The sequence below is a fragment of the Mauremys reevesii genome, linkage group 7 (assembly GCF_016161935.1).
Source record: "Mauremys reevesii isolate NIE-2019 linkage group 7, ASM1616193v1, whole genome shotgun sequence".
Taxonomy (NCBI): domain Eukaryota; kingdom Metazoa; phylum Chordata; order Testudines; family Geoemydidae; genus Mauremys; species Mauremys reevesii.
This window is the reverse complement of record NC_052629.1, coordinates 121,815,082-121,838,482: the sequence shown is the minus strand read 5'-3', so window position 1 is coordinate 121,838,482 and position 23,401 is coordinate 121,815,082. Positions and strand designations below refer to the sequence as shown.

At 47.5% G+C, this 23,401-nt stretch overlaps 1 protein-coding gene and 1 long non-coding RNA gene across 33 annotated transcripts in view; one reads left to right on the top strand and one right to left on the bottom strand.

The window, feature by feature from the left end:
* LOC120369289 overlaps positions 1–23,401 on the top strand; it is a 54,398-nt gene that overhangs the window by 30,179 nt on the left and 818 nt on the right. For both annotated transcript variants that reach the window (XR_005583036.1, XR_005583035.1), the window contains one exon: positions 23,125–23,194. This is a non-coding gene — a long non-coding RNA (uncharacterized LOC120369289). The remainder of the gene's footprint in view (positions 1–23,124; positions 23,195–23,401) is intronic.
* CADPS (calcium dependent secretion activator) overlaps positions 8,375–23,401 on the bottom strand; it is a 359,086-nt gene continuing 344,059 nt past the window's right edge. For 28 of the 31 annotated variants that reach the window (XM_039482401.1, XM_039482400.1, XM_039482406.1 and 25 more), the window contains 2 exons: positions 10,465–10,569; positions 8,533–8,712 (listed from right to left, as the gene is read on the bottom strand). In XM_039482401.1, the coding sequence (XP_039338335.1) occupies positions 8,533–8,712; positions 10,465–10,569 (285 nt within the window). Of the gene's footprint in view, positions 8,713–10,464; positions 10,570–23,401 lie in introns of all 31 variants that reach the window. The other 3 variants (XM_039482397.1, XM_039482429.1, XM_039482427.1) reach the window with 1 other exon arrangement.

Below are 23,401 nucleotides of genomic sequence, written 5' to 3'. Positions count from 1 at the left end.
CCTCGGGCTCCCTGTCCCCCAGTCAACTTCCCTGCCCTCTGACTGCCCTGACCCCTAGCCACACCCCCGCCCCCCGATCACCACCCTGAACTCCCCTGCCCTCTATCCAACGCCCCCTGCTCCCTTGCCGCGCTGCCAGGAGCACCGGTGGCTGGCGGTGCTACAGCCGTGCCGCTCGGCTTGAGCCAGGCCAAGCTGCCGCTGCCACCACGCAGCACAGAGACCGGGTGAGAGCTGCTCTGCAGCTGTGCTGCCCCAGGAGCTCCCAGCCCCGCCGCCCAGAGCATTGCGCCGCCGAACAGCAGGGGAGGGGCTGGGGTAGCCTCTGCGACAGAAGCGCAGGCGCCGGGCAGGAGGGTCCCGCGGGCCACATGTGGCCCTCAGGCCATAGTTTGCCCACCTCTGATCTAGGAGGTGAAAAGATGTGGAAATGCAAAATGCCTGTTGTGTAGGGGGTGCCGACATGGCTTGTCTCTTGCCAAATGAGAGCGGCTCATAGCTCGTCAACATAGTTAGCACAGGCAGTGAAGACGGGACCTTCATTGCACAGAGGATGGAGCCAGATGACAATTTGTTATGGGGCAGGTTTAAAATTGAGGAAAAAGGGATGTGCTAGGGAGACTGGCAAATAACAGCTCCTGTTTACTCGCGCACATAAAACAGGTTAGTCAAGCCTGTGAAGAATTTTCGAGGCCCTGACAAAGGCGGGTGAATGGTGAGAGAGTGGCCACATGAACTGCAGGGAGACAAATACAAGGTGCTGCCTTCCAAGCTGAGGACTAATTTGAACTATTGTTCTGCATTACTGTGTTCGAAATGAGCAGTAATCAGTCAGGAGACCGATCTGGGCAACCCTGCGGACAGCGCAGTGGGGGGACTCTGGTGATGGCACAGTGGTAGTAAAAAAAAACCCCATAGAAAATATTAGCCCGTAGAAGGCGTGCAATGATAATTATTAGTACCATTTTGCCAATGCCTTTATGTCAACCAGTGGCACATTCTTGCCTGGATTTCCACCATTTCTTCCTTTTGGTGCATCGTCCATGCTGGCAACCGCCGTTATTTTGCACTTGATTGTTATTACTTTTACAGGGTTGTGGCTTGGCCTTAGCTTGTACCAGTCGCCTCAACCAAATCACTGCCCTGTATTCACCCAGAAAGCCACAGGCCAGGGTCTTGCATCGCGCTCAGACCATGGGTAACACTGTTCGGTCTAGAGCCGTAGCTACAGCCTCATCTTTGCCCAGCTTCTGAGCCATTAACCCATCTGCCTGCCCAACACCATGATGCTTTCCTAGCGCCGAGTGCCAGGCCTGGCCAACTCTTGTCAGCTGCTTGGAGTGCTAGGGCCTTGCTCACCGCAGCTGTCATCTGCACGCTCCGCAGCAAGGCTGCGCTTCCAAAAACTCCATCTTGTCAGGCTCTGACCACCTGGTTTGTTTTCAGATTGAACAGTTGAGTCATAATATGTTTGTTTATTTCAACAACTGTATTCCTCGCATAGGAAATGAGCCAATATGTCTGTGATGGGCAGAGTGAAACACGCCGTGTTTACAGTTGCTTTTTTGTCATCTCACGCTCAAATTTTACAATATAATCAAAATCTGATTTTCATACTTCTGGCCCCAGTCAGTGACTTAATCTTCTTAAGTGTTCCCATTATTCCGGCTAGTTCGTTGTTGCATGTATTAATTTTAATCTTTTGATCTTCATATTAGCTACTGCCTGCGACTAATTTGTTGCACAGTGTTTTTCTTTGTTTTGACCTGCAAGACATTTTTATGATGGCACAGAACTCTACTGGCAGATTGCATATAATCTCTGCGCTTCCCCCTCCCTCCCTTTGCATAGTTCAACAAACGCAGATTTACAATTTTAGATGAAATCCACCTCTCCAAGATGGTGGGGGGGGGGTGGTGGAAATCACTGCATGTTTAGCTAAAGAAACTAAACAAGCTTGAATGAAGGCTGCACATTGAAACACACTGGGTTGAGGGGCTATAGTCAGTCGTTTATTTATTAATTAAACATATCTAGAGCTCGCCTTGATAAACTAAGCACAAATATACTCGTTTTAGATGCAGTCTTAGCCAGCAGCTAGTTTCTGCAGCATCCAGGGCTCCCATTCTGAACCCAGAGAAGGTTTATTTTTTGGGAAGCATCTGACGAAGTGGGTATTCACCCCCGAAAGCTCATGCTCCAATACGTCTGTTGGGCTATAAGGTGCCACAGGACTCTCTGCTGCTTTTTGGGATGGGTTAAAAGGGACTTTTCGAGATGGGCAGCTTGACACTGGCTCAGTCCAGCATTCGGCCTCTGTCCAGCCACTTGACCAACAGTTGCTGAGTCATGGCGCTAGCAGAAAGGCTCAGAGCTTTGCAGCCTTGCGATGTGTCAGTGTCAGGAGGCAGAAAAGCAGCTGCAGTGAATGGGAAATAACTGTCGCTGCCAAGGCTGTGTTTTACCTTGGGTCACTTTTGGCTTGGTCATTACATGAACATTTTTTGCTTTGGTAGCTGATTCTTTAACCCTATGTTGGGTTATTTAAAACAACCCAAAGTGGCTCACACGAGCCCAGAGATGTCGTTTTTGCATTAAAAAATGAGCAACATGACAACAGCCTTTGCTTCAGCCATGCATTTTTTTAATGCTTCGGGACACATTTTTCTTTTACTAGGAAAGCTCTGCCGCTCCGCCTCACTGAGGGCCAGAACAGCAACGTTTAAGACGCCTCTGGGCCAGGGCAGCTGCATTATAACAGCGAGGAAGGAAACGAAACTACTCGTTGCTGAAATGTAAAACAAATTGGCTGAGTAGCTGCTGAGACTTGTCAGACAAACGGTGGATTCCATTTCCAGTAGCCATGCTGCCACGCGCATTAACTCTGCCAAACAAGCCTAGTTTAGCTGGATGCCTTTCCATAAGGACGGGAGAAGCTTTGGCCTGGTCTGCACTTAAAAGGTTTTCTGGCATAGCGATGTTGGTCAGGGTGGGGTGTGATGCTCTCCTGTCCCCTGCCCCCCCCCCCCGACAGTTAGCTATGCTGGTAGGAGTGCTAGACATGGGTATACTGGCAAAAAAAAAAGAGCCCCTTTGCTGGACTAGTTTGCTGTGGTTGGGGAACTGGGATAAGTTATACTGCCCAAAGAATGCCTGGTATAAGCAGCTTCTCCACTGTGCGTGTGTTTGCTGGTATATCAAACCCTTTCACGTGTTCACAGCCGCTAAGATTGACTGTAACAGGCTCCCACCTGAGGCTGTGTGTGTTTGAGTCCTAGTCCAGGTGTAGTTTATGCCCACGAGGGCTTTAAACCTGGAGTTATAACAACATATATGGAGATATACCTCTCTCATAGAGCTGGACGGGACCCTGAAAACTCATTGAATCCAGCCCCCTGCCTTCACTAGCAGGACCAAGCACTGATTTTGCCCCAGATCCCTGAATGGCCCCCTCAAGGATTGAACTCACAACACTGGGTTAAGTGGCCAATGCTCAAACCACTGAGCTATTCCTGCCCCCCGCAAATAAGTAGAAACAGGCCATTTTGACATGGTGTGTCTGAGGGAGCTGCCCCAAATCAGCACCTCCAGTGTCTCTGCTCCTGCTTGTTTGGAATGAGTTCTGGGAGGTTATCATCAACAAGTCACCCAGTTCAGGCCCTTACCCCACCAACTAGGCTGTGCATAATTAAAGGGAACGAGGCAAATCATAGAATATCAGGGTTAGAAGGGACCTCAGCAGGTCATCTAGTCCAATCCCCAACTAAATCATCCCAGCCAGGGCTTTGTCAAGCTGGGCCTTAAAAACCTCTAAGGAAGGCAATTCCATCACCTGCTTAGGTAAGCCCCATTTCAGTGCTTCACCACCCTCCTAGTGAAATAGTGTTTCCTAATATCCAACCTAGACCTCCCCCACTGCAACTTGAGCCCATTGCTCCTTGTTCTGTCATCAGGTACCACTGAGAACAGTCTAGATCCATCCTCTTTGGAACCCCTTTTCAGGTAGTTGAAAGCAGCTATCAAATCCCCCCTCCTTCTCCTCTTCTGCAGACTAAACAATCCCAGTTCCCTCAGCCTCTCCTCGTAAGTCATGTGCTCCAGCCCCCTAATCATTTTTGTTGCCGGCCGCTGGACTCTCTCCAATTTTTCCACATCAGATACACACAGTCACTTTTGCCCAACGCAGCTGCCACAGTGGCCTGGTTGGGGGTGGGGTAAGCGTGACCACAGCAGCTAGGCAGCTCTGAGCAGGAACAGCAGCTGGCACCTTGCTCAGTTCTTTTTTATGTGCAACTCTCCCTCCTCCCCCCCCCCGAGTAAATCACTGGTGGAGCAGAATCCAGGTTGGTTTCTCTACTGCCATGGTAGGAAGGGGCTTAGCTGGGTCGGGTGGCAGGGCTGGGTTACGTTTTGGGTTGAAATGTTCTTTAGAGGCCGACCAAGCCCAAGTCTGGCTTTCTCAGCTGTTCTCAACAAGCTTAAGGGGCCGTGCCCTAGCCAGTGGAGGAAAAATCCTAGCCCTGGTTTGAACGAGCCCCACAGCAGCATCTCTGGTCTATGGGAATTCAGCCTTACAGGTGCAAGGAGCCGCTGGGAGTTCTCTGCACTTTAAAAAAACCTGGTTCCACATCATTAAAAAAAGAAAAGAAACAATTAGAGATTTTTACCCTGTTTGCCCAAGGTTCCTTCGGCATCTGTAACCCACTCTAATGTCCGGTGGCTCCCTGTCCACCTCCAGTGCCTGGCCCCCAGCCACAGAGGGTGTGCATCGGCACTAGCCTTCGGCATAAGTCGGGGCTCTTAGAGCCAGAGTCAGTCCCTGCTGCTGACCCAGCTGGGGTCTCACGTCACACAAGAACAAGGGGTTTGCCAGTGTGGGCACTGGCTGTGCCATTTCCTGGCTGCTTGTGCCAGATGCAATCTCACTTCCATAGTGGGGTCTTGCCTGAGCACCCTGCCTGGCAGAAGCTCCTCAGGGACAGCGGCTGCCCACTTCAGCCAGGGAAGGACTATATGGGAGACGTGTGGTGAAGGCACCGGCCTGGAAGAGCTGTGGTCAGGTCCTGGCTCTGGGTGTGACCTTGGTCAAGACCTGTAGGGTGAGTTTCACACAGGGACACAGGCACTTCGCAACAACTTTTAGGTGCAACTGACAAAACACTGTTCAGCTGTTGCCTGCCCCTGTAGGAGGCTGAGTTCCCAATGGACAAAGTCCCCTAAACTGCCACCGAGAGGCTGCTCCCTGGCCAAGCCCCAGCCCTGAGAGAGCAATAGCCCAGTGGCCAGCATGCTGAGCATGCATCCCAGTAGCCCAGCGGCCAGCGTGCTGAGCATGAATCCCAGTAGCCCAGCGGCCAGCGTGCTGAGCATGCATCCCAACAGCCCAGCGGCCAGCGTGCTGAGCATGCGTCCCAGTAGCCCAGCGGCCCGCGTGCTGAGCATGCGTCCCAGTAGCCCAGCGGCCAGCGTGCTGAGCATGCGTCCCAGTAGCCCAGCGGCCAGCGTGCTGAGCATGCATCCCAGTAGCCCAGCGGCCAGCGTGCTGAGCATGCATCCCAGTAGCCCAGCGGCCAGTGTGCTGAGCATGCATCCCAGTAGCTCAGCGGCCAGCGTGCTGAGCATGCATCCCAGTAGCCCAGCGGCCAGCGTGCTGAGCATGCATCCCAGTAGCCCAGTGGCCCGCGTGCTGAGCATGCATCCCAGTAGCCCAGTGGCCAGCGTGCTGAGCATGCATCCCAGTAGCCCAGCGGCCAGCGTGCTGAGCTGGAATGTGGGGAACACGCCCAGGCAGAGGGGAGTGTGGGCACCACCACACGGGAGGCTCTCTCTCTCAGTGGAGCTTTTCCACTTTGTATCAATAACTGGACCTTTACTGGAGCAGAGACTGACACCTGACTGTCCTACCTCCCAGGTGAGTGCCAGGCTACAGGGTCAGTCTCTCTTGGTCCTGGGCCCAATTACTACTGAATACAAGGTGGAACCGCTTCAATAGGAGAGACTGATTAAAAAAACCCCAGTAGCCGAGTGGTTAGGGCACTCGCCGGAGAGCGAGAAAACCTGGGTGTAAGTCCCTGTTCCACATCGGTTAGAGGAAGGCTGAAAACACACCTCCTACATCCTGAGCCATTGGCTATGACAGGGCACCGCCTCCCCAGTTCTGGGGGGGGGCATGATGTGAGGGGGGGCTAGCTTGCTTCTGTGACTCCCTTAGAAAGTGATTGGAAAGCGTGCAGCATGAAACCAAGGCTCTGATGAATTTATTAAGGGCCCATCCTTGAGTGTCAGCTCTTAACCTGTCTGATAAGCCTGTTTTGATTTCCACCTTTAGCTCCGAGCTTGTCAAAACCCTGTGCCCCTGACAGTGGATGGCAAGGCCCATTCACTTCAGGTATAGCCTGCATATGGATTTTTACACCCACTTTGCTTTAAGTATTCACAGAGGCTGACTGCCCGGTTTTAATGTCTGGGACCATGGGATTTCAGGGCTGACTCCAGCCAAGGAGCACCGAGAGGATGCCGCAGCAAGGTGTGTAGAGAAGATCTGCGTTCAAAAAGAATGGAAGTGAGACAAGCTGGGTGAGGAAATATCTCTTATTGAACCAGCCTCTGTTGGTGAGAGAGAGAGAAGCTTTCATCTTCAGGTCAACAGCTCTGTGAAGCTCGAAAGCGTGTCTCTTCCGCCAACTGACAGTCAATAAAAGATGCTCCTTACTCCCCTTGTCTCTCTGATAGCCTGGGACTGACACAGCTAGAATAACATTGCCAACAACATAAACATCAGTATTAGGCTTCATTCAGCCTTCTCCATCACAGCATTTCTAGTCTGATTAGGCTGTGAGGGATCGACGGGGAAACACTACTAAACTTTGAGTCTAACGAGCTTTCCATCAGGGCACCGTGTTTTAACTTCAATTAAGAGTTTGATCATGCAACATGCACTTTTAATTCCTACCAGATGTTTTTAGCACTGTGAGGGAAGGTTCAAATACAACAGGAGGTCCTTGGTAAGTGTCAGGAAAGGCCAATTACCGTGTCACAACAGGAACAACTTGCAACCACTTCCAAGAACAAACCATCTGCCAGCCCCTGCACAATGGATCACACGGTGGTGTGTGCAGGTAAAAGCAGGACTAACTGCCAAGGCGATGCTGGGAACTCTTAGGGTGAGAATCATAAAAGTGTTTCGGTCCCCAACTCCCATTGAAATCAATGGGACTTGGGCACCTAAATACCTTTGTGAATTTCCACCCTTGTTAGGTGGAGAAGATAGAGCATGGGCCTGGTCTGGAACGTGTCCTTATTAACGCCTTCCTCACCTTGACCTTTGTGAGTGAAGTAGAAAACAATCTACTTAAATCAATAAACTGGAGAAATACCCACCTGGAACCCCGTCCCCCCCCCAAGCCCTTGTTTATTCTGGAAGGGGACGGGGAAGGAGGGAGGAGGGACTCTTACATCTTAGCTTGTCATTTTTTCCTAAGGCAGACATAAAAAGACTCCGTAGTTTAGTCTCAGGACATCTGAATAGTCATTTATTGAAAAGCCACAGTTCCCACACGTTTACAACTGTCGGCTTGTAAAAGGCCAAAGCAAAATGGATCCACTATTTTACACAGCTTCTGGAGGGGGGAATCGGGGACATGCAGTTACTGGTCAAAATGCAATGTACATGACATATATAAAAAAACATTGTGAACAAAGGAATTTAAGTTATAGTAACAGTCTACTGGAGTAAATGTTCCTATATTATTATAAACACGTCTTTGTAATCTAGGGTTGTAAGTAAAGTCGCCTTTTTACATACACAGATACTTGAAACAAACAAGATGTAACATTTAGAGGGGCAAATGTTGACATAAAACAACTGCTTTGGACTGTACCATGGCATGAATGTATCCACTAGGCTAGGATTGACCTGTGGTGGCAATCAGAATTACTAATCCATTGGTACATACCCTCGATGGAGTTCACTGTATCTTTAAGGAGAAGCGTATGGTTTATTAACTGGGATGCAGAATGATTCAAACAGCTGGATTTAAAAAAAAATGAACAGAGAACAAAAAAAACTCATTTGTAACAGCCTCACTTTTCTTTTAAAAACAAAGCTGTTTTTATTCATTTTAAGCAGTTGGCATCCACAGAAGAGAAACAAAGAAATGAAAGTACTTGATTCACTCATCTTCACAACAATTTACCATCAATGTATATACAGTACATTAATGAAGCATTGTTTAAACTTTAATTATAACAGGGACACACCTAGCATGTATTCTATGTAGTTTTCCATTAACAGTATTAAACAATGGTGCTCCATATTGCTTATGAACATAGAGATATGAAATTAGGAAACCAATGAATCAAACAGAGGTGCTAATCTTATTACCACACAGCTAAATGGCAATTGTATTGGTAAACTTCTCATGGGTATTTAGAGCTGACAGAAAAATTCCTAATGTGGCTAACTGAACAACAGACTAGGTACATGCACTGGCGAAGAAGCCACCACCACGTGGGCCTCTAGACCAGAATTATCTAATCATCCTCTTCATCTTCTTCATCACTGTCCTTCATTGTGATTCCCTGAAGACCTCCGCCTTCACTAACGGACGCTGTGGCTTCTTCTACAGTCAGCCGGTTTCGCACGGTGTCATAGGTTTTGCTGTTTAGGGTGGAGTCCAGCACTCCTTGCAATCGGAAATCTCTATAGGTTTTCTAGGATGGAAGTGACGTGTTGGGAGGGAGAGACAAACAGCACAAAGTCACGTTTAATTCCCCAACACAGATTTCTCATGCTTCATTTCAAGAGTCATCAAAGAGTGGCCCTGGTCCTGCATCAGCAGGCCATTAACGTCCATGGACATACTCCACGGACATCCCAGACACGAAGGGTATTTTACATGGCGGTGGCAATGCAGTGATGGGTGTAACTTGTGCCCTCTTTATACTGCCAGAGTAATAGAAACTGGCCTTTGTGTAAATGAGACTCTGGCCACTTTTGGCCACTTCAATAGGAGTTTTGCCTGAGTAAGGACTTCAGGATCGGGCGCCCACTGGTTAATGGTGCACAAACTGCAAAGTATATTGGGGTATATCCAGTTCCCCTTGGCAATGTATTGCTGCAATACAAACCATCATTATTTTCCCTTATAAAATAAAAACTCCATATCACATAGAGACATGGTTACATGGCACCAAAACTCTCTACTCCAGTGAAATGAAAATATTGTAAATACTCCTATCTACAAAATTCAAATCTTGTTGACAACTACAGTCCTGCACATTAGAGACACTGAATATATATGTCAAACACAAACACACTGTGCATAAGTGTATCTGTTTCTATCTTCCCCTCCTTCCACAGTCTGCAGCTATCGGTAAGTTATAAAAGTTTCCTGGGTAGTTAAGCGTTAAAATTTACCTCTTTGTATCTGAATTTAGGTTTGGAACCTTCTTGATTGATCTCTGTGAGATAAGACTCCAGCAGTAATACCATTAATTTAATAACACACTATAAAACAGTAACTGGATTAAATAGTTACTTGTGGATCAGAGCATTCTCAAATTGGTTCTAGCAGCTACCCAAAGCAATATTGGCTTTAAAAGAACATAAATCCAGAAAAATAATTCCTCAGCTAATTAACAAATAGAGATTATTTGCTAGTGCCTATTGTTCCAATTTATGAAAAGTACATTTAGTACATTTCAGTTGTAATTTTGTTACGCTTTGATTTGTTCTTGGTGTACAGGAAAATACAAACATTTTAAAACACTAGGCCAAAAAGCATCAAATAGAACCTAAAATGATCAAAAAACGTATTTACCCCCTTCTGTGATCTTATTTCATGTAAACCACTGTGATTTCACACTGAAATAATTATCATTAGTCCAAGACACACACACATGCACAGAAAAAAAATGCTACTTTCAGGGTATGTTATCTCACCTTTGTGATCCCTTAGAGTTGATTGTATACACCCATTGTAAAAGAAACTACTTCAATTAACTACGAGAACAATCATGATTTGCATTCTGACAAGAAGCACAAGACATATTGAAACATTTTTGGGAGTAAATATTTCCCTTCAACCAAGTCTTGGGATTTCTTTTAATCGAACCCGAAGTTAAAATGGATTAATTGGTGTGATCAACATGTTTGCACATTAAAAAAGTCAATTTTGGGAATGTTTATTGTACAATTAGGGTTAAATGTCAATAATATGTGTCCCCCCATTGCCGTGTAAATAACTACTTCAGAATTGTGGGAAGTATTTTCCTAATCTAGATCTGTCTCAAATCCCCTTTGATTAATTTTTGTACTTGCAGTATCCCCATATGCATCTAATATAAACTGTTCTAATTACGGATTTACTTGCTTGGCTACAGAATACATTTCCTCTAAGAAAACCTACCACACACAGCGCTTCCAATGCGAAGATGTTTGCAAAGTCACATAACAATTATTACCTTTACCATCCTAATAAGAGTTTTCAGTTGGTAAATGTGAAGCTGCAGGTCCATGCGGTCTGTCAGCCAGGTGCAAATGACATTCATCGAGCTGGTGTACCATTGCTGCAAAAGAGACAAGAGTTCTCCAGCAAACACATCCCATGAGTATCATGAATAAACACAATCTGCGAACAGGCACATACAATCAGGACTGACCTTTTCTATTTGCCAACCTGTTACATGACTACGACAGGATTACTAGGGAATTTTTTTTAAAGCAGAATTTCAATGAATGAGCATTTCTTTTTCATAATCAGATTCTCCCCCTCCCACCCCAAAAAAGGGATTATTAAATAAAACATGCACCCCAGGACTACAGACTTTTAGCACAACTCATCCATCCACAGCCTTCTCAACAAGGAGCATCTATGGATGGTAACAAATGGAGAGCAACAGCACTGCTAGCTTTTCCACAGGAAGGGTGGGTAGTATCACCTTGGCCAATGATTTGATTTGCCAGCGAGGATGTCAGTTTTATCCCAGTGCTTTTCTTACAGCTGCTCCACCACGACCCTGCCACTAACCACATCAACCCCAGAGATAACTTTGCCACTTACCTGCTTTGAAATTTCAAACCCAATCAGCCGTAGGAGGCCTCTGATTCCCTAAGAGGAGCAGAATGTATGTACCAGGGGATTCTAATACAACCCGATCATGTTAGTACACAGTAACTGCAGGGCTAGATACCCTGTCATAAGAGCATACAGCATTGGCTGCACTATCTGCTCCAGTCTCAACCCCAACACTACTAAAGATGTAAAAGCACCTAGCAAAAAGAGCTAATTTCAAGATGTGGAAACTATCGCTCCCCTCAAGGGGCTGAACTTTTGCTTCTCGCAGCTGCGTCACGGCAGATTGCTGCCCCTGCAGAGCAGAAGGCTCTGCTGGGCTCTGGGGTTACAGGACTGCTCCTATATTCATCCATCTCAGAGACATATGAGCAACACTCCCAAATGGCTGGATAAAAAGGGGGAAAAATCAAATCTTAATATGTCACCAGTTTTCATCCCACTTGGTATTATCCAAAGGACAATTGAAACTGAATTAAAAAGTTACTTGTGCAGCGATATAGGCACATACAACTTCTCTCTCTCTCTCACACAGTACGTGCACACATCACCCCTATACTATTACTTTTCACATGTGCCAATACATGCACCAGAGACCAGTGGAAATTTAAACAAGTGCTAGTTAAAAATGCTTTTCATACTCTTCCCCTCCCCACTCTGACCCTCCCCAAGACAGTGCGTCTGTTAGACAGTCACATCTTTTGTCAATGTTGCATTAAACGTGGGCTGACATTTTTATTTCTCTTGTAAAGCAGAACGAGGCAGTTTAGTTCTTAGATTATGGCCCCATTAGTGAAACTGTCTTTTTTAGCCCTCTTTGGAGATCATCCGTTCATCAGACACTCACAAAAACAAAACTGCCCCCCAGAAGGTTAATTGCAATGGGAAAAAAATGAAAATTGACCAGGGCACTGATCCCCCCCCTCTGTCCCGCCAGCTTCACGCTAGTGATCCTCTGTTGATTTCAGTGCAGTTACTCTGGTGCAAAACTAGTGTAAAAAAGTGCAGGGCCAGGCCCATGTTAGTATAACTTGCACATTTCAGCACTAACAACATTCCTTCTTTAGTATGAATGGATCTGGCTGGGGTTGAGTTTTGCAGATCTGTACCTCAGCCAAACAGCAGGTAACCGAGACACGTCATAGCCACAGGGGGCGCTAGCGGCAAGAAGTGTGGAGTCTAACCAGGTGCCTCATCCTGGCTGCCCACTCCAGACTTTGCTACCAGCCATGGGACCCCCTTCCCCTTATGCCTAAGGCAATGGAAACCTATGGCCTGTCCTATGAATTTTCTCTCTGCACGGGGATGTCTCCTCATGGAAGAAACAGGGCACAGCAGGAAGTGAAACCCCCTCAACTAGTTTTTTTCAGGGATATATGGACATGCTTCTCCCCGCTACCACCCAGCTCCTATTGGTGCCTGGTGAAGATGGCTGCCAGAGATACTGTGTGTTCAAAGGCTGCCTTGACCATAGCTGCCCCCGAATACGCCTTTAAATGGGTCTCTTGCACTACATTCCCATGTTGATGGGGTGAGTGCCCTCATCTAGCTCCCCTTTACCTACTTATTGAGGTTCCTTCACCATGGCATCTGGGTGTCCTCTCCTGCCTGGCAGGATCAGTACAGACCAGTCATTGATTTCCTAACCCAGGGAGCCACAGAACGTCCCCGGCTGCCGAATCGGCAATAGGATCTCTGAGGTAGCTGAGAAAGGGCTCAAGAGGTCCTGTAGTCAGACCACTCCCTATTCATTATACCCTGGCATGGCATCCACTCCTTTCCCCGACTCAAGGGGAGGTTTTCTGTCCAAAGTCAATTGTAACCTTGCTCCAGCTCTGCTTCAGTAGGATGTTTCCATTCTCCCTGGTGCCTTTGGGCGCAGGGCATCTTTTCCACATTTATAATTTGTTTTTTGCATCCCAACTTAACTTGCATCCTCTGGTTTAACCCATTAGATCTGTTTTGTTCCCTGTAACCCTTCAGCCTAACCAGGGGCAAGTGTTTTGCAGGCATCACAGCAGAGGTGTGTTTTAAGACTCCTGTCAGGCTGACCCGTAATTAACATGCCAATTAGCAGCAATCCACAATGAGGGCTGAGCAGAACTTAGTGAAGATGTACTTGAAAGAATGCAAAGGGCCTGTTTTTTGTTTTTAACTTTTTATAATTAAAACATCTTTCCTGGCTAGGCTCAGAGACACGGCTCAGCAGCACGCTCACAAAGTAACAGCCTCATTCAGCCAATTAAACCCAGAGAGACCCAGGTAGTTCAAATCCCGGTGTTCTATGTTCATTATACTGCACTTAATTACTGGCTAGTGATCTGGGAAACATTAACCTCTGCGTGTTGGGAACCCTGAGTATAACATTCATTTGGCTGAGTAAATGAAAGGCTTCTGGTAGCCCCAAATTTACCCTCTTTAGCTAGTTTGTGGGGTCCTATGATCTCACTGAAGTAGCTGAGAGAGGAACCTCTCCCCACTTTCACACTCTACCCGTACATACTCCCTCTACTGTCTATCATGCCTCAACTCCAGGATCGACTTGGACTACAGCTGCTTTTCAGTGAGACATTTAGCCTCTTCTGTTTGAAAAAGCATGTAGCAAGCCAACCTGCTGCATGTTAAATGTTTGTATTGACTGTTTTCTGTGGAAGGAACGGAGTTTTCCTGCACACGTTTACTTAGTCCCTAGAAGCTGTGAGAGAATAGTAGTAAGGTTACTTGCCAGGGGCTATCTATGGCTGGAATCCCTTCCCATATTCCTTGTATGTTCCTGTCTGCAGGCTGCCTCACAAAATACACCAGAAGCAGCACACGATCATCGGATTCACCCCAGGGAGTCCGTTTGGACCCAGCAGACCAGGCTAAAGGTGGTGCGAGGGCACTGCCTTGCCTATGGCCCAGGGTTCATTTTAATTTGGTCCTTTACTATCGCTGGGAGAACAAATGGGTGAGCCACAGCATGGCTGAGTAGCGCTATGGACTGTAAAACACTGGGACTGGCCCTTCTGGGGAGTCCGTCGACTGATTTCAAAGGCCCTCTGTGAGCAGGTGGGGAGTCAAACCTCCTTTGCTTTAGAAAGGGATTTTCTTGATTAAAAGAATTGGACCCAAGTTTTCAGGTCAAAGTGCCAGGCTTCCTCCGAACGTGTGACTCACTATAGACTAGTATCAGAGGGGGAGCCGTGTTAGTCTGGATCTGTAAAAGCAGCAGAGTGTCCTGTGGCACCTTATAGACTAACAGACGTTTTTCAGCATGAGCTTTCGTGGGTGAATGCCCACTTTGTTGGATTCATGACATGCATCCGACGAAGTGGATATTCACCCATGAAAGCTCATGCTCCAATACGTCTGTTAGTCTATAAGGTGCCACAGGACTCTTTGCTGCTTTCACTATAGACTGAGAGCAAGGCCTGCTGGGAAGGGGAAGCAGGAAATAAGAGGCAGGTCCCTGCCTTTCAGTGGGGACTGAAACACAGAGGGAGCTGTAGTCTGCTGGCTGGGCTCCCCAGTGTGAAGGGGACTGTGGTCTCAGTGGGGTTTCCAGCTGAAAGGGGATGGGGAAATGAGCCAGCGGAGGGGCTGGGAAAGCAGGTGAGCCAAGGTAGAAGGAAGGCTGGGGGGAGACCGAAGTGCAAAGCTGAGGATGGAGTGGACAGCGGCTTCACTGCCTGGGGCTCCAGGGTTGGAGCATGGGCCAGAGGCAGGGCCCACATTTCTCAGAGCCTCCGTTTCACCATGTAGAGTGGGTGCGGATAAAGCCCTGCAATCCCGGGGTGACTGTGGGCATCCCTACCCTGGAGAAAGGGCAGTGGCCCAGGCAGGGTGAAGGACTTTATGGCTCCTGCCCTCCCCAGGGGAGAAGATTTAGTAGTGGGGTTCTCCCAGGTGAGCCTACTTCAAGCAGCGTTATCTGCTGGCAGGGTAAGCGACTATCCCAGCCATCAGCTGGGAATGACGTCACAGACAGGGTGCAGCGGTCCACAGCGCCGCTTCCTCCCCAAATTCCATTGTATAGCCAGCCAGAGGGGCATCCGTGGGCGTCTACTGGGGGGCAGCACTCTCTGTTCTACCCGCACAAGGCTCCCATCCCCTCCACTGCACACTTCCATGGGACAGAGCCACAATCCAAGGCTGACATCTCCTGACAAAGAACTGCTCCAGTTGCGCTTAGCTTTACAAACTTCTTGTTCAGAGGGCGGGGATAAAGGATCAGAAGATCGGCTGGTGAAAAGACAGGGGAGTCATTTTTTCACTCGGTGTCTATCCTGTACGCCATCTGGGGAGGAAATTACTGATAGTGGAGGGCGCTTTAAGTCAGCAGAGAAAGAGCTACCAAGATCCAACAACTGGGAGCTGAAGCTAGACCAATTCTGAGTGGGAATAAGACACTTTTTTTAAGGGAGGGTAATTAACCATTGGAGCAACTTACCTAGGGGTGTGGTGGAGTCTCTGTCAATTGGAGTCTACATCAGATTGGATGTTTTTCCAGACACTATGCTGTAGCTTAGTCAGAATTTATGGGCTTGATGGGGAATCCCTAGGGGAAATCCTCTGGCCTGGGCTATGCAGATCAGACTGGACGATCACAGTGATGCCCCAGGCCTTAAAATCGATGGGTGAGCTTCTGATTCTCTAAGAAGCGCAGCACAGGTCGCACAGCCTGAGGGAATGGAGACTACGGAGCACGAAGCCACCTTTGTGTCCCTGTAATCCTGGGCTATGCCAGGGGCTGCTTCAAACAACTCTGGGATCTCCCTGGCTGCGTTATGGACAGTCGTGCTGGCAGGCACCAGCACACGCCTCCTGCCCCATTCCCTGCATGTGTCCTAGGCCAGGGCTTGGAAGGGGGTCCTCAGAAGGCAACTTTATGGCCGTTCCACAGCGCTTGCAGCAGAGTAATTCTCCCCCTGCACAACCAGGTCTGCTTTATGCCACTCCAGCCCTTTTGTCAGGCATACATTGGCCAGAGAGGGGTGAGGGCCTCATCCGATGAATCTATGCTAATGTTGTTTCTCTGATAGACAGGGAATATCTGCGCAACAGTCATCGCAACCCTATGCCCCAAAATATGAAACTGTAGAGAAACTCGAAAGAAGAAGATGGTTTCATTTCTTCAAATGGCTCATGCCCTTGGTTCAAGTGAGCCATGACCTCTGGCTGCCACCACCCACCTCTGAGGCTGTGCGCCAGAAAAATATCACTCCCCTCCTTTAAATGCCTCCTTAAAGACTCATTCCTTTGAGTTATGCTTCCATCTCCACCCTGTTTGGAGACTATCCCCAAGTTTCACTAAAATATTAAAAACAACACCCAGAGAGCAGATGAGCATGCAGCAATAAGAACATCTTATGATCTTCCACCGCTGTATCTCATTCTTTCCATACACAATCCACCTTCCTTTGTTTATTGCCACCTCTTGCGTTAAGTCTAAATGAGTGGTGAGTCTCTTGGGGGCAGGGAACAGTCTTTATATTTGTCTGTAATGTGGCATGCAAGCCTTTGTGTGTCCAACTATTCAATAAAAACAACCACCTCAGCCTTGAGAGAACAGAACTTCAACTGAAACAAAGAGCTGGACCAACCAAGATGGCAGCCCCCAGAAGGACCAAATTAACTTGCTAGATTCCCAGCCAGGCGCGGAACCATAAGGACGCTGAAGGTGAATTCACGGCTTATTCAATCTTTAAAAAACAAAAACACCTATCAGTTATTTACTCCCCAAAGCAATTAACATTACAGTCCATGCAATATAATCACCACAAAATACCGGTGACTTCCAACACTCTTCTAACAGGGTTGGCAGTTTTGCTGTGGAGTTTGCCAACCTACATTTGATCCCCTTCTTTCCATCAGCATTTTATGTGAGTCTTTGGAAACATAAAACAAATGAAGCTAAATTATCTACTAAAGACAATGCATTCAAACACCCAGGACACTGGGGAGGTTCAAACTGGATTCTGACTCAGGATCCCTTTCCTCCTATGGGTAGGAAAGCATTTGCTAATAAAACGTCAACCATGCACATCTTTAAAACATAAGGCCTACATGTCACGTGTATTTCTTCAATGTATTAAAATGATCTGTTCCCCAAGGCTAAGCAATCAACTTAACAAAAATTTCAGTACTGTAAGTTATAGATGAGGTACAATTCAAGGAATATCTGTTAATACATTTATCCTGATTTTTAAAAAATCACATCAATTTTTTTAGATTTAATATAGCATTCTTCAATTGCTGCATCTAAGCTTTGCATATGCATAAAAATAGAGTAAGCTATGAGTGAAATAGATACTGAAACAATCACTAGAGACGATGTGTTATTAGAAGGAAGAAGACTTCTGATTTCATGGCTAACACAAAGATGTTAACATTTCCACACGATTATATATATATATTTTTTACAAGTAATTTCGCTCTCCCAAACAGAAATGGGATCTTAGACACAAGAAACAAAGTCCTGTTGTGATATGAACTAAATAGTTTCTTCTGCCTGTTCAGTTGTTGTATTTAATAAAGATCCTTCAAAAATTATAGCAATCTTTTCTCGGAGCATTTCATACAAGATCATAACAAATTACGTTTATTATTATGCGTTTATGCTCACAGAAGCCATAGGTGGGAGACAACTCAGCAGAACCTGGATAACACTGTTCAAGCAATGCTTTTATTTGTATACTGAAATGACTTCTACACGGAACAATTATGTTCCTAACACCCATCCATATTTCTAAAATTCATTAAAATGATCTGTTTACCAAGGCTAAGCCATCAGCTATGCAGCATTTACTTCCTAACGTAAGGCTGCCTAATTGCAACATAGAACTGTTGGTGTCTCACTGCTATGAATATATTGGTAATATTTGGCTTTGCCGTAAACAACCCATCCGATACTTTGACACTGGGGAGCCAAGCTTTTCCTTGCCCAATCAGGCCAAGAATACTATCCCCCAATGGGGCGCTTCCCTGTTGTAAGTTGCTTGCTCAAGCAAAACTCCCACTGAGTCAGATCCTGGAGTCCCGACTTTGTTTCTGCTCAGACCTTGCCAATTTCAATGGCAGTTTTACCCCAGCCAGGCATGAATTAAAAACTAAGTTCTTTTCCCAGCAAGGATTTCATTTGGCATCTTCAGGTAGCCTCCTAAGGATTCCAGTTGCTCTTGCAGTCTACCATGATCCAATCCCCTTTCTTTCACCGCCGACCTGACTGCTACTCTTGCTGGGGCAGGAGGAGGCAGATTCTGAATCTCCTGAACAGAGCCAATAGAGGGTGCTGAAGCATGACCTCTGGCAGGCTTTGACCGTTACTGTGACAACCTCCCAGCCAGCCTGAGCAATAGGTTGAATGCCTGGAAGAGGAGAGGTTGGAGTCTGCGCTATGGAGCTGTTGAAATAGCAGGCTTGTCTCTGAATATATAAATGGCAAAAATGGATATGAATAAATCTGCAAGTAGCACACAGACTGTGGCAGGTTTTATCAAAACCCGTGCTGGGTTCCTGTGCTTTTGGGGCGGTGGTGTCATTACACATACACAAGAACATCTGCAAACTCCCATTTTCTTTAGTGAGGTCTGAATGGAAGCATGACCTCCTGTTCCTTGCCATGAACCTGGAGTTCACACTCATATTTTACATGTTACAGGAAGCCACAGTTCACCCCAGGGGTGCTGCAAACAGAATCTCATAAGCCAGATGCAGCACTGCTTTCTAATGCACCTGAAGGAGTTGTATTCTTCATTCAAAAGCTCACATACTAGTAGCTTAAGGTCACTTCAGCTTTTGTAAAGGGGAGGACAAAACCAGGAATGCTTATGGGGCTGGGTTGTCAGCAGGGTAGCAGAGGGATTACAAGAAACCGGTGACTCTGCCTCTTTCTGCCTTTGCGGGTAGTTTTTTGTGTGTGAACAAGTGCCATACAACAGATTGAGGCTGCTATAAAAGCCTGGGACTGTGCAAGAGCACCCTGCTGAGCCTCAGCTGTGCTTGCAATTAGCAATAGGCATGAAATGATGATTGTTGTGGTGGCTGATGGCAATCTGAAGTGACAAGTTTTATGGGGGAAGTTGCAGCGGGGATGTGCGGCAAGTTTTTGCAAACCATTAATCGGAGGCTGCAGCAGGGTTTAGTCAAAGCTATTTTGTGTCATTCAAAACATCTTACAAGGAGGCTGAAAGAATATTTTCTGCTCTCAGTGCCTCGGAATGGAGTTTTTCTAGGTCAGGGATTCTTTACTGGCCGATTTAGTGTCAAAACTACCCATTTGCCTCAAATTAGCAGAAAGCTTGTAGTTAAGGGCTAGAGATTAAGCATACAAAATTACTCAGCAGGTGACTGCTGGGGGGGGGATTTGGGGGTTGAGAAGTCTTTAAAACTGACTACAAGACATTATATACTTCTGACAAAAGAACATAGTAATCCTACCTGCTTGCTTTAACCACTCTTGTTTGTCCTTTATTATGTGCTTTAATGCTCATGAGAGCAAAACTACTGGTGATACTACTCAATTACCATAGTAACTCTCACCTATGACCCCTGATTTCAGTCCTTGCTTTCCAACCAGAACCAATCCAAGCAATTCAAATCTATTTAGAACTGTGGCATACCAGTGTCTGGAAAGCCCTGAACACAGGCTGCCCCTTCTTTTTGTCTGGCACATGAACTTGTTTTGAAACGCTGAAAGGAGGCTGTCGAGCGAGCCTTTGAATTCAAGGTGTTCCGAAGGTAACGGATTCTGCGGCAGGAGGCTGCCTCCGCGACACCCAGCATCAAAGCAACACAAAACAAGGAGGCCGCGCACAAGAGGAACGTGCTCACGTCCGGCCCTGGGTTTCGTTGCTAACCCGACACGTGAATTTGCTGTGAAACAGGAGCCCCGTCTCAAACAGTTTGGTACTTTTCTCTGATCGGCCATACACTCGTGTCCATTCTCCACTCACCGAGCCAGGCCCTCTGCTCAAGTCAACGGAGCTATGCTGATTTACACCAGCTGAGGATCTGACCCCATATCAGAATGTAAATTGGATCAGGATCAGGATCAGTGAGTGTATGGAGAGAGAAGAGATGGTCAAATTCTACCTTTAAGGCTGTCACAACGGTTCATGGAAGTTACATTTCATTTTTCCCTTAGGAGCAGGGGTGGCTCTAGACATTTCGCCGCCCCAAGCACGGCGGCACGCTGCAGGGGGCGCTCTGCCCATCGCCGGTCCCGCGGCTCCGGTGGACCTCCCGCAGGCATGCCGCCGAAGGCTGGCTGCCTGCTACCCTCCTGGCGACCGGCAGAGCGCCCCCCCGCAGCATGCCGCCCCAAGCACGTGCTTGGTGTGCTGGGGCCTGGAACCGCCCCTGCTTAGGAGGGAACGTACGTCTGCAGCCCTGGATAACTCCCAAACCTGTTTTTTTAGTAATCAAGTCTGCACACAACTGAGAACTTACTTTGCATGCACATTACTTTGCTACACGAGTCTACAACAATCCACAAGTTGTCCTTTCATGCCACACCTATCTAGCCATGTAGCATACGAATTTGAGCCTTGCACCTGGAGTATGCAAACTTGGAGTGCAAATGTGTGCACAACTCAGCTGCACAGACCTAAATTCTGAAGACAAGGTCCTTTAAGACCAATTATATAAGAACATTTCTAGTGAAGAATACTAAGATGGGGCTGCAAAACCTCATGCTTCAGGCCATCAATTGATCGTTATAGGGGTAAGGAAAGATTTTACACCCCAGCACCATATACGCTATTGGCCAGGTGCATTATGGGAGGTTCTCACTATCTTCTGAAACATCAGGCACAGGGTATTGTCAGAGGCAGGATACAGTATTTGATGCTGTGAGCTGACATGGCTCATCCTCCCCATTCAGCTTATTGTACAAGAGAATACTGGAAAGGTTGACATTGAGAAGGGCACAAGAATGAAGCCACTTCTGGCCATCTGGGGTCCCCTGAGCTTCAAGGGTTTCCCCTCAAACTTGCTTCATTACCCCACCCTCAAGGCCCTGTACAGTTCCTCTAGGTACAGATTCTTGTGGAGTCTCTCAATGTTCCTTCTCAGTCCCCTAAGCGGGGCTTGCTGAGGAACAACATGGCTTTTTCCCTGCCCACTGTGACGGGGCATGCTGGCTCCATAATGCTTCTCAGACCCACCAACCCAGATGTGAAGGACTCAGCTGTAGTCTCACACACAGAGTTGTGCACGGTAGCACATTGTGCTACCACTAGACAGCTGAACTGGCTCTCCTACTTGAACAGGAGACAAATGACAACTCAGACCGTGTATGCTGGGAACGACAGAATGTAAGAACTTTGCAAAAGTGACTGATCCAAACAGTAACTGCCCAGTGCGTGACTGATGCATCTTTCACACCTTTATCTTTGTAGAAAAGTGTCTTGTGCAAAATCATGTGACTCCCTGTGGGCAACTTCACCAAAGCAAAATTTACTTTAGGTAACCTTTAAAACCCCAAGTGTGCAGCTCAGTAGCAGAGTGGGTCTCCACTACCTTCACCCTTGCATAGCCATTGACACCTATGCAAACTGGATGTAGAACCTCACCAGTGGTAGAGGTAGGGTTTACACCGGTTTTGCCCAGGTGTAGATGATGATAAGCGTGAGTGGGTGAAAAATCAGGAACATTATATTTCACACATGCTCATTTTAAAAAAGTTCAGTTCTGGGCTAGCCCAAAGGCACTACCATGTGAGAGATCTGGGTTTGATGGCAACCCCTGGGGTCAGATCTTTGGCCCTGCTCTGTCTTGAGGTGGCTCTAAGTTGCATCAGGGTGCAAAACTGGATTGGAAGCGGTGGGAGAAAGGTGGTTTAATGCCGTCTCTGGCTTCCCCCTCCCCATGTCCTGCACTGAACAGAGCTTAGCTAGACCAGCAGATCTAGCCCCAAGGCCTTTGCTCTAAGCAGAGGCTACAGCATTATGGGAAGAACTGTCTTATTTTCTGTGGAAGTGTAACTACGCACCGCTGGGGCGCCTCCTTGTGGCGCACCAGGGGATTAGCTCTCGACCAGTCAGATGCGCCCTCCTTTGGTTGCACGCCCCCTGGGCTGCATCCCTCTCTCTGACTTGATTTGTCCCCCTTCGTGGCTGGGCTCTTCAGCCAGGTCATTATAGTTTTCCTCTTTTGGGGATGCAAAGTTTTTCTGGACAAAGTGTCTCAGGCAGGCTTCCACTCCACTGCCCAGACTGTGCCACTTTCCCAGGGGACAGGAGGAGAACCTGGCCCCTCCTGCTATCCCAGCTTCCAGCCCAGGGACCCTATGACTAGCAATCCCAGACTCTGTTGCTCTTTCCCTGAGCTTCTTCCTACTTTTCCTTATCTTCTGCCCTGCCCCTGAGTCACCACCAGAGCTTCCTCTGCTCCCTGGGGTGACTTCACTCCCTTGGGTTCTTGCCAGAATCTATAGTCCAAGACACGATCCCAGGATTTCTTTTCCTCCTTGTCTCTTGCCAGCTCTTCTTCTCTAGGGAGTGGCAGCAGAATTCCTTCCCGCCACCTCCTCTTAACACCAACTTCCTCTCTTTCTGCCTATCCCAGCGCTTCCCCTAGCTGGGCTTCATCTGCCATTAGCCCGTATCAGCCCTGACTCTCCTCCCGGTGCAGCCTGTCACGGGGTTAGTTGGCTTTGAGGGGGATAGACACCCCAGCACAAAAAGGTTAAGTACACTTCCTCGTAGAATCCCTGAGGGGTGAGCCGCAGGCACAGTGCTGAGGGCCTGGAATTTCTAGGCACCACAATGGAGGGCACATAGAAATGCCTAGACCAGAGAGTTTGAGACTGCAGTTAAGGTGCGGAGTAGGATGGTGGCAGAGACTGGTGTGGATGTAAAGAGCTGCTACCCCCGAGACTCATGAATTTAAGAATAATCCTCCAGCATCAATCAGAAGATGGGAACAGAGAAACTTCTGCCACAAAAAGAAAAACGTCTCTGCCCTGCTGAGACTTACCCACACATTACTGCCCTTCCCACTAGTTTATCAACTTTTCTCCCAGTTTCTCAATGAAAACCATATTTTGCTATTATTATTATTGCAGGCTGCCATGCCTGCAGGCCTCCCCCTGAAGCTGATCTCTGAGTAACTCTTCTGCAGAGGATTGACCACCGGTAAGATTACCTTTCTGAGCCAGGAAACCTGTCTGTGTAACCAGGCACACGTCAGGATGACTCCTCCAGCCAGTGTAAATCGATGAAGCTCCATGTGTTTGTACAGCACGTAGCGTAACAGTGTCTTGGCCCATGACTGGGGTTCCTAGGTGCTACGGCAATGCAAAAAATAAAATCAATGGCCTATGATGATTTACACCTGCTGAG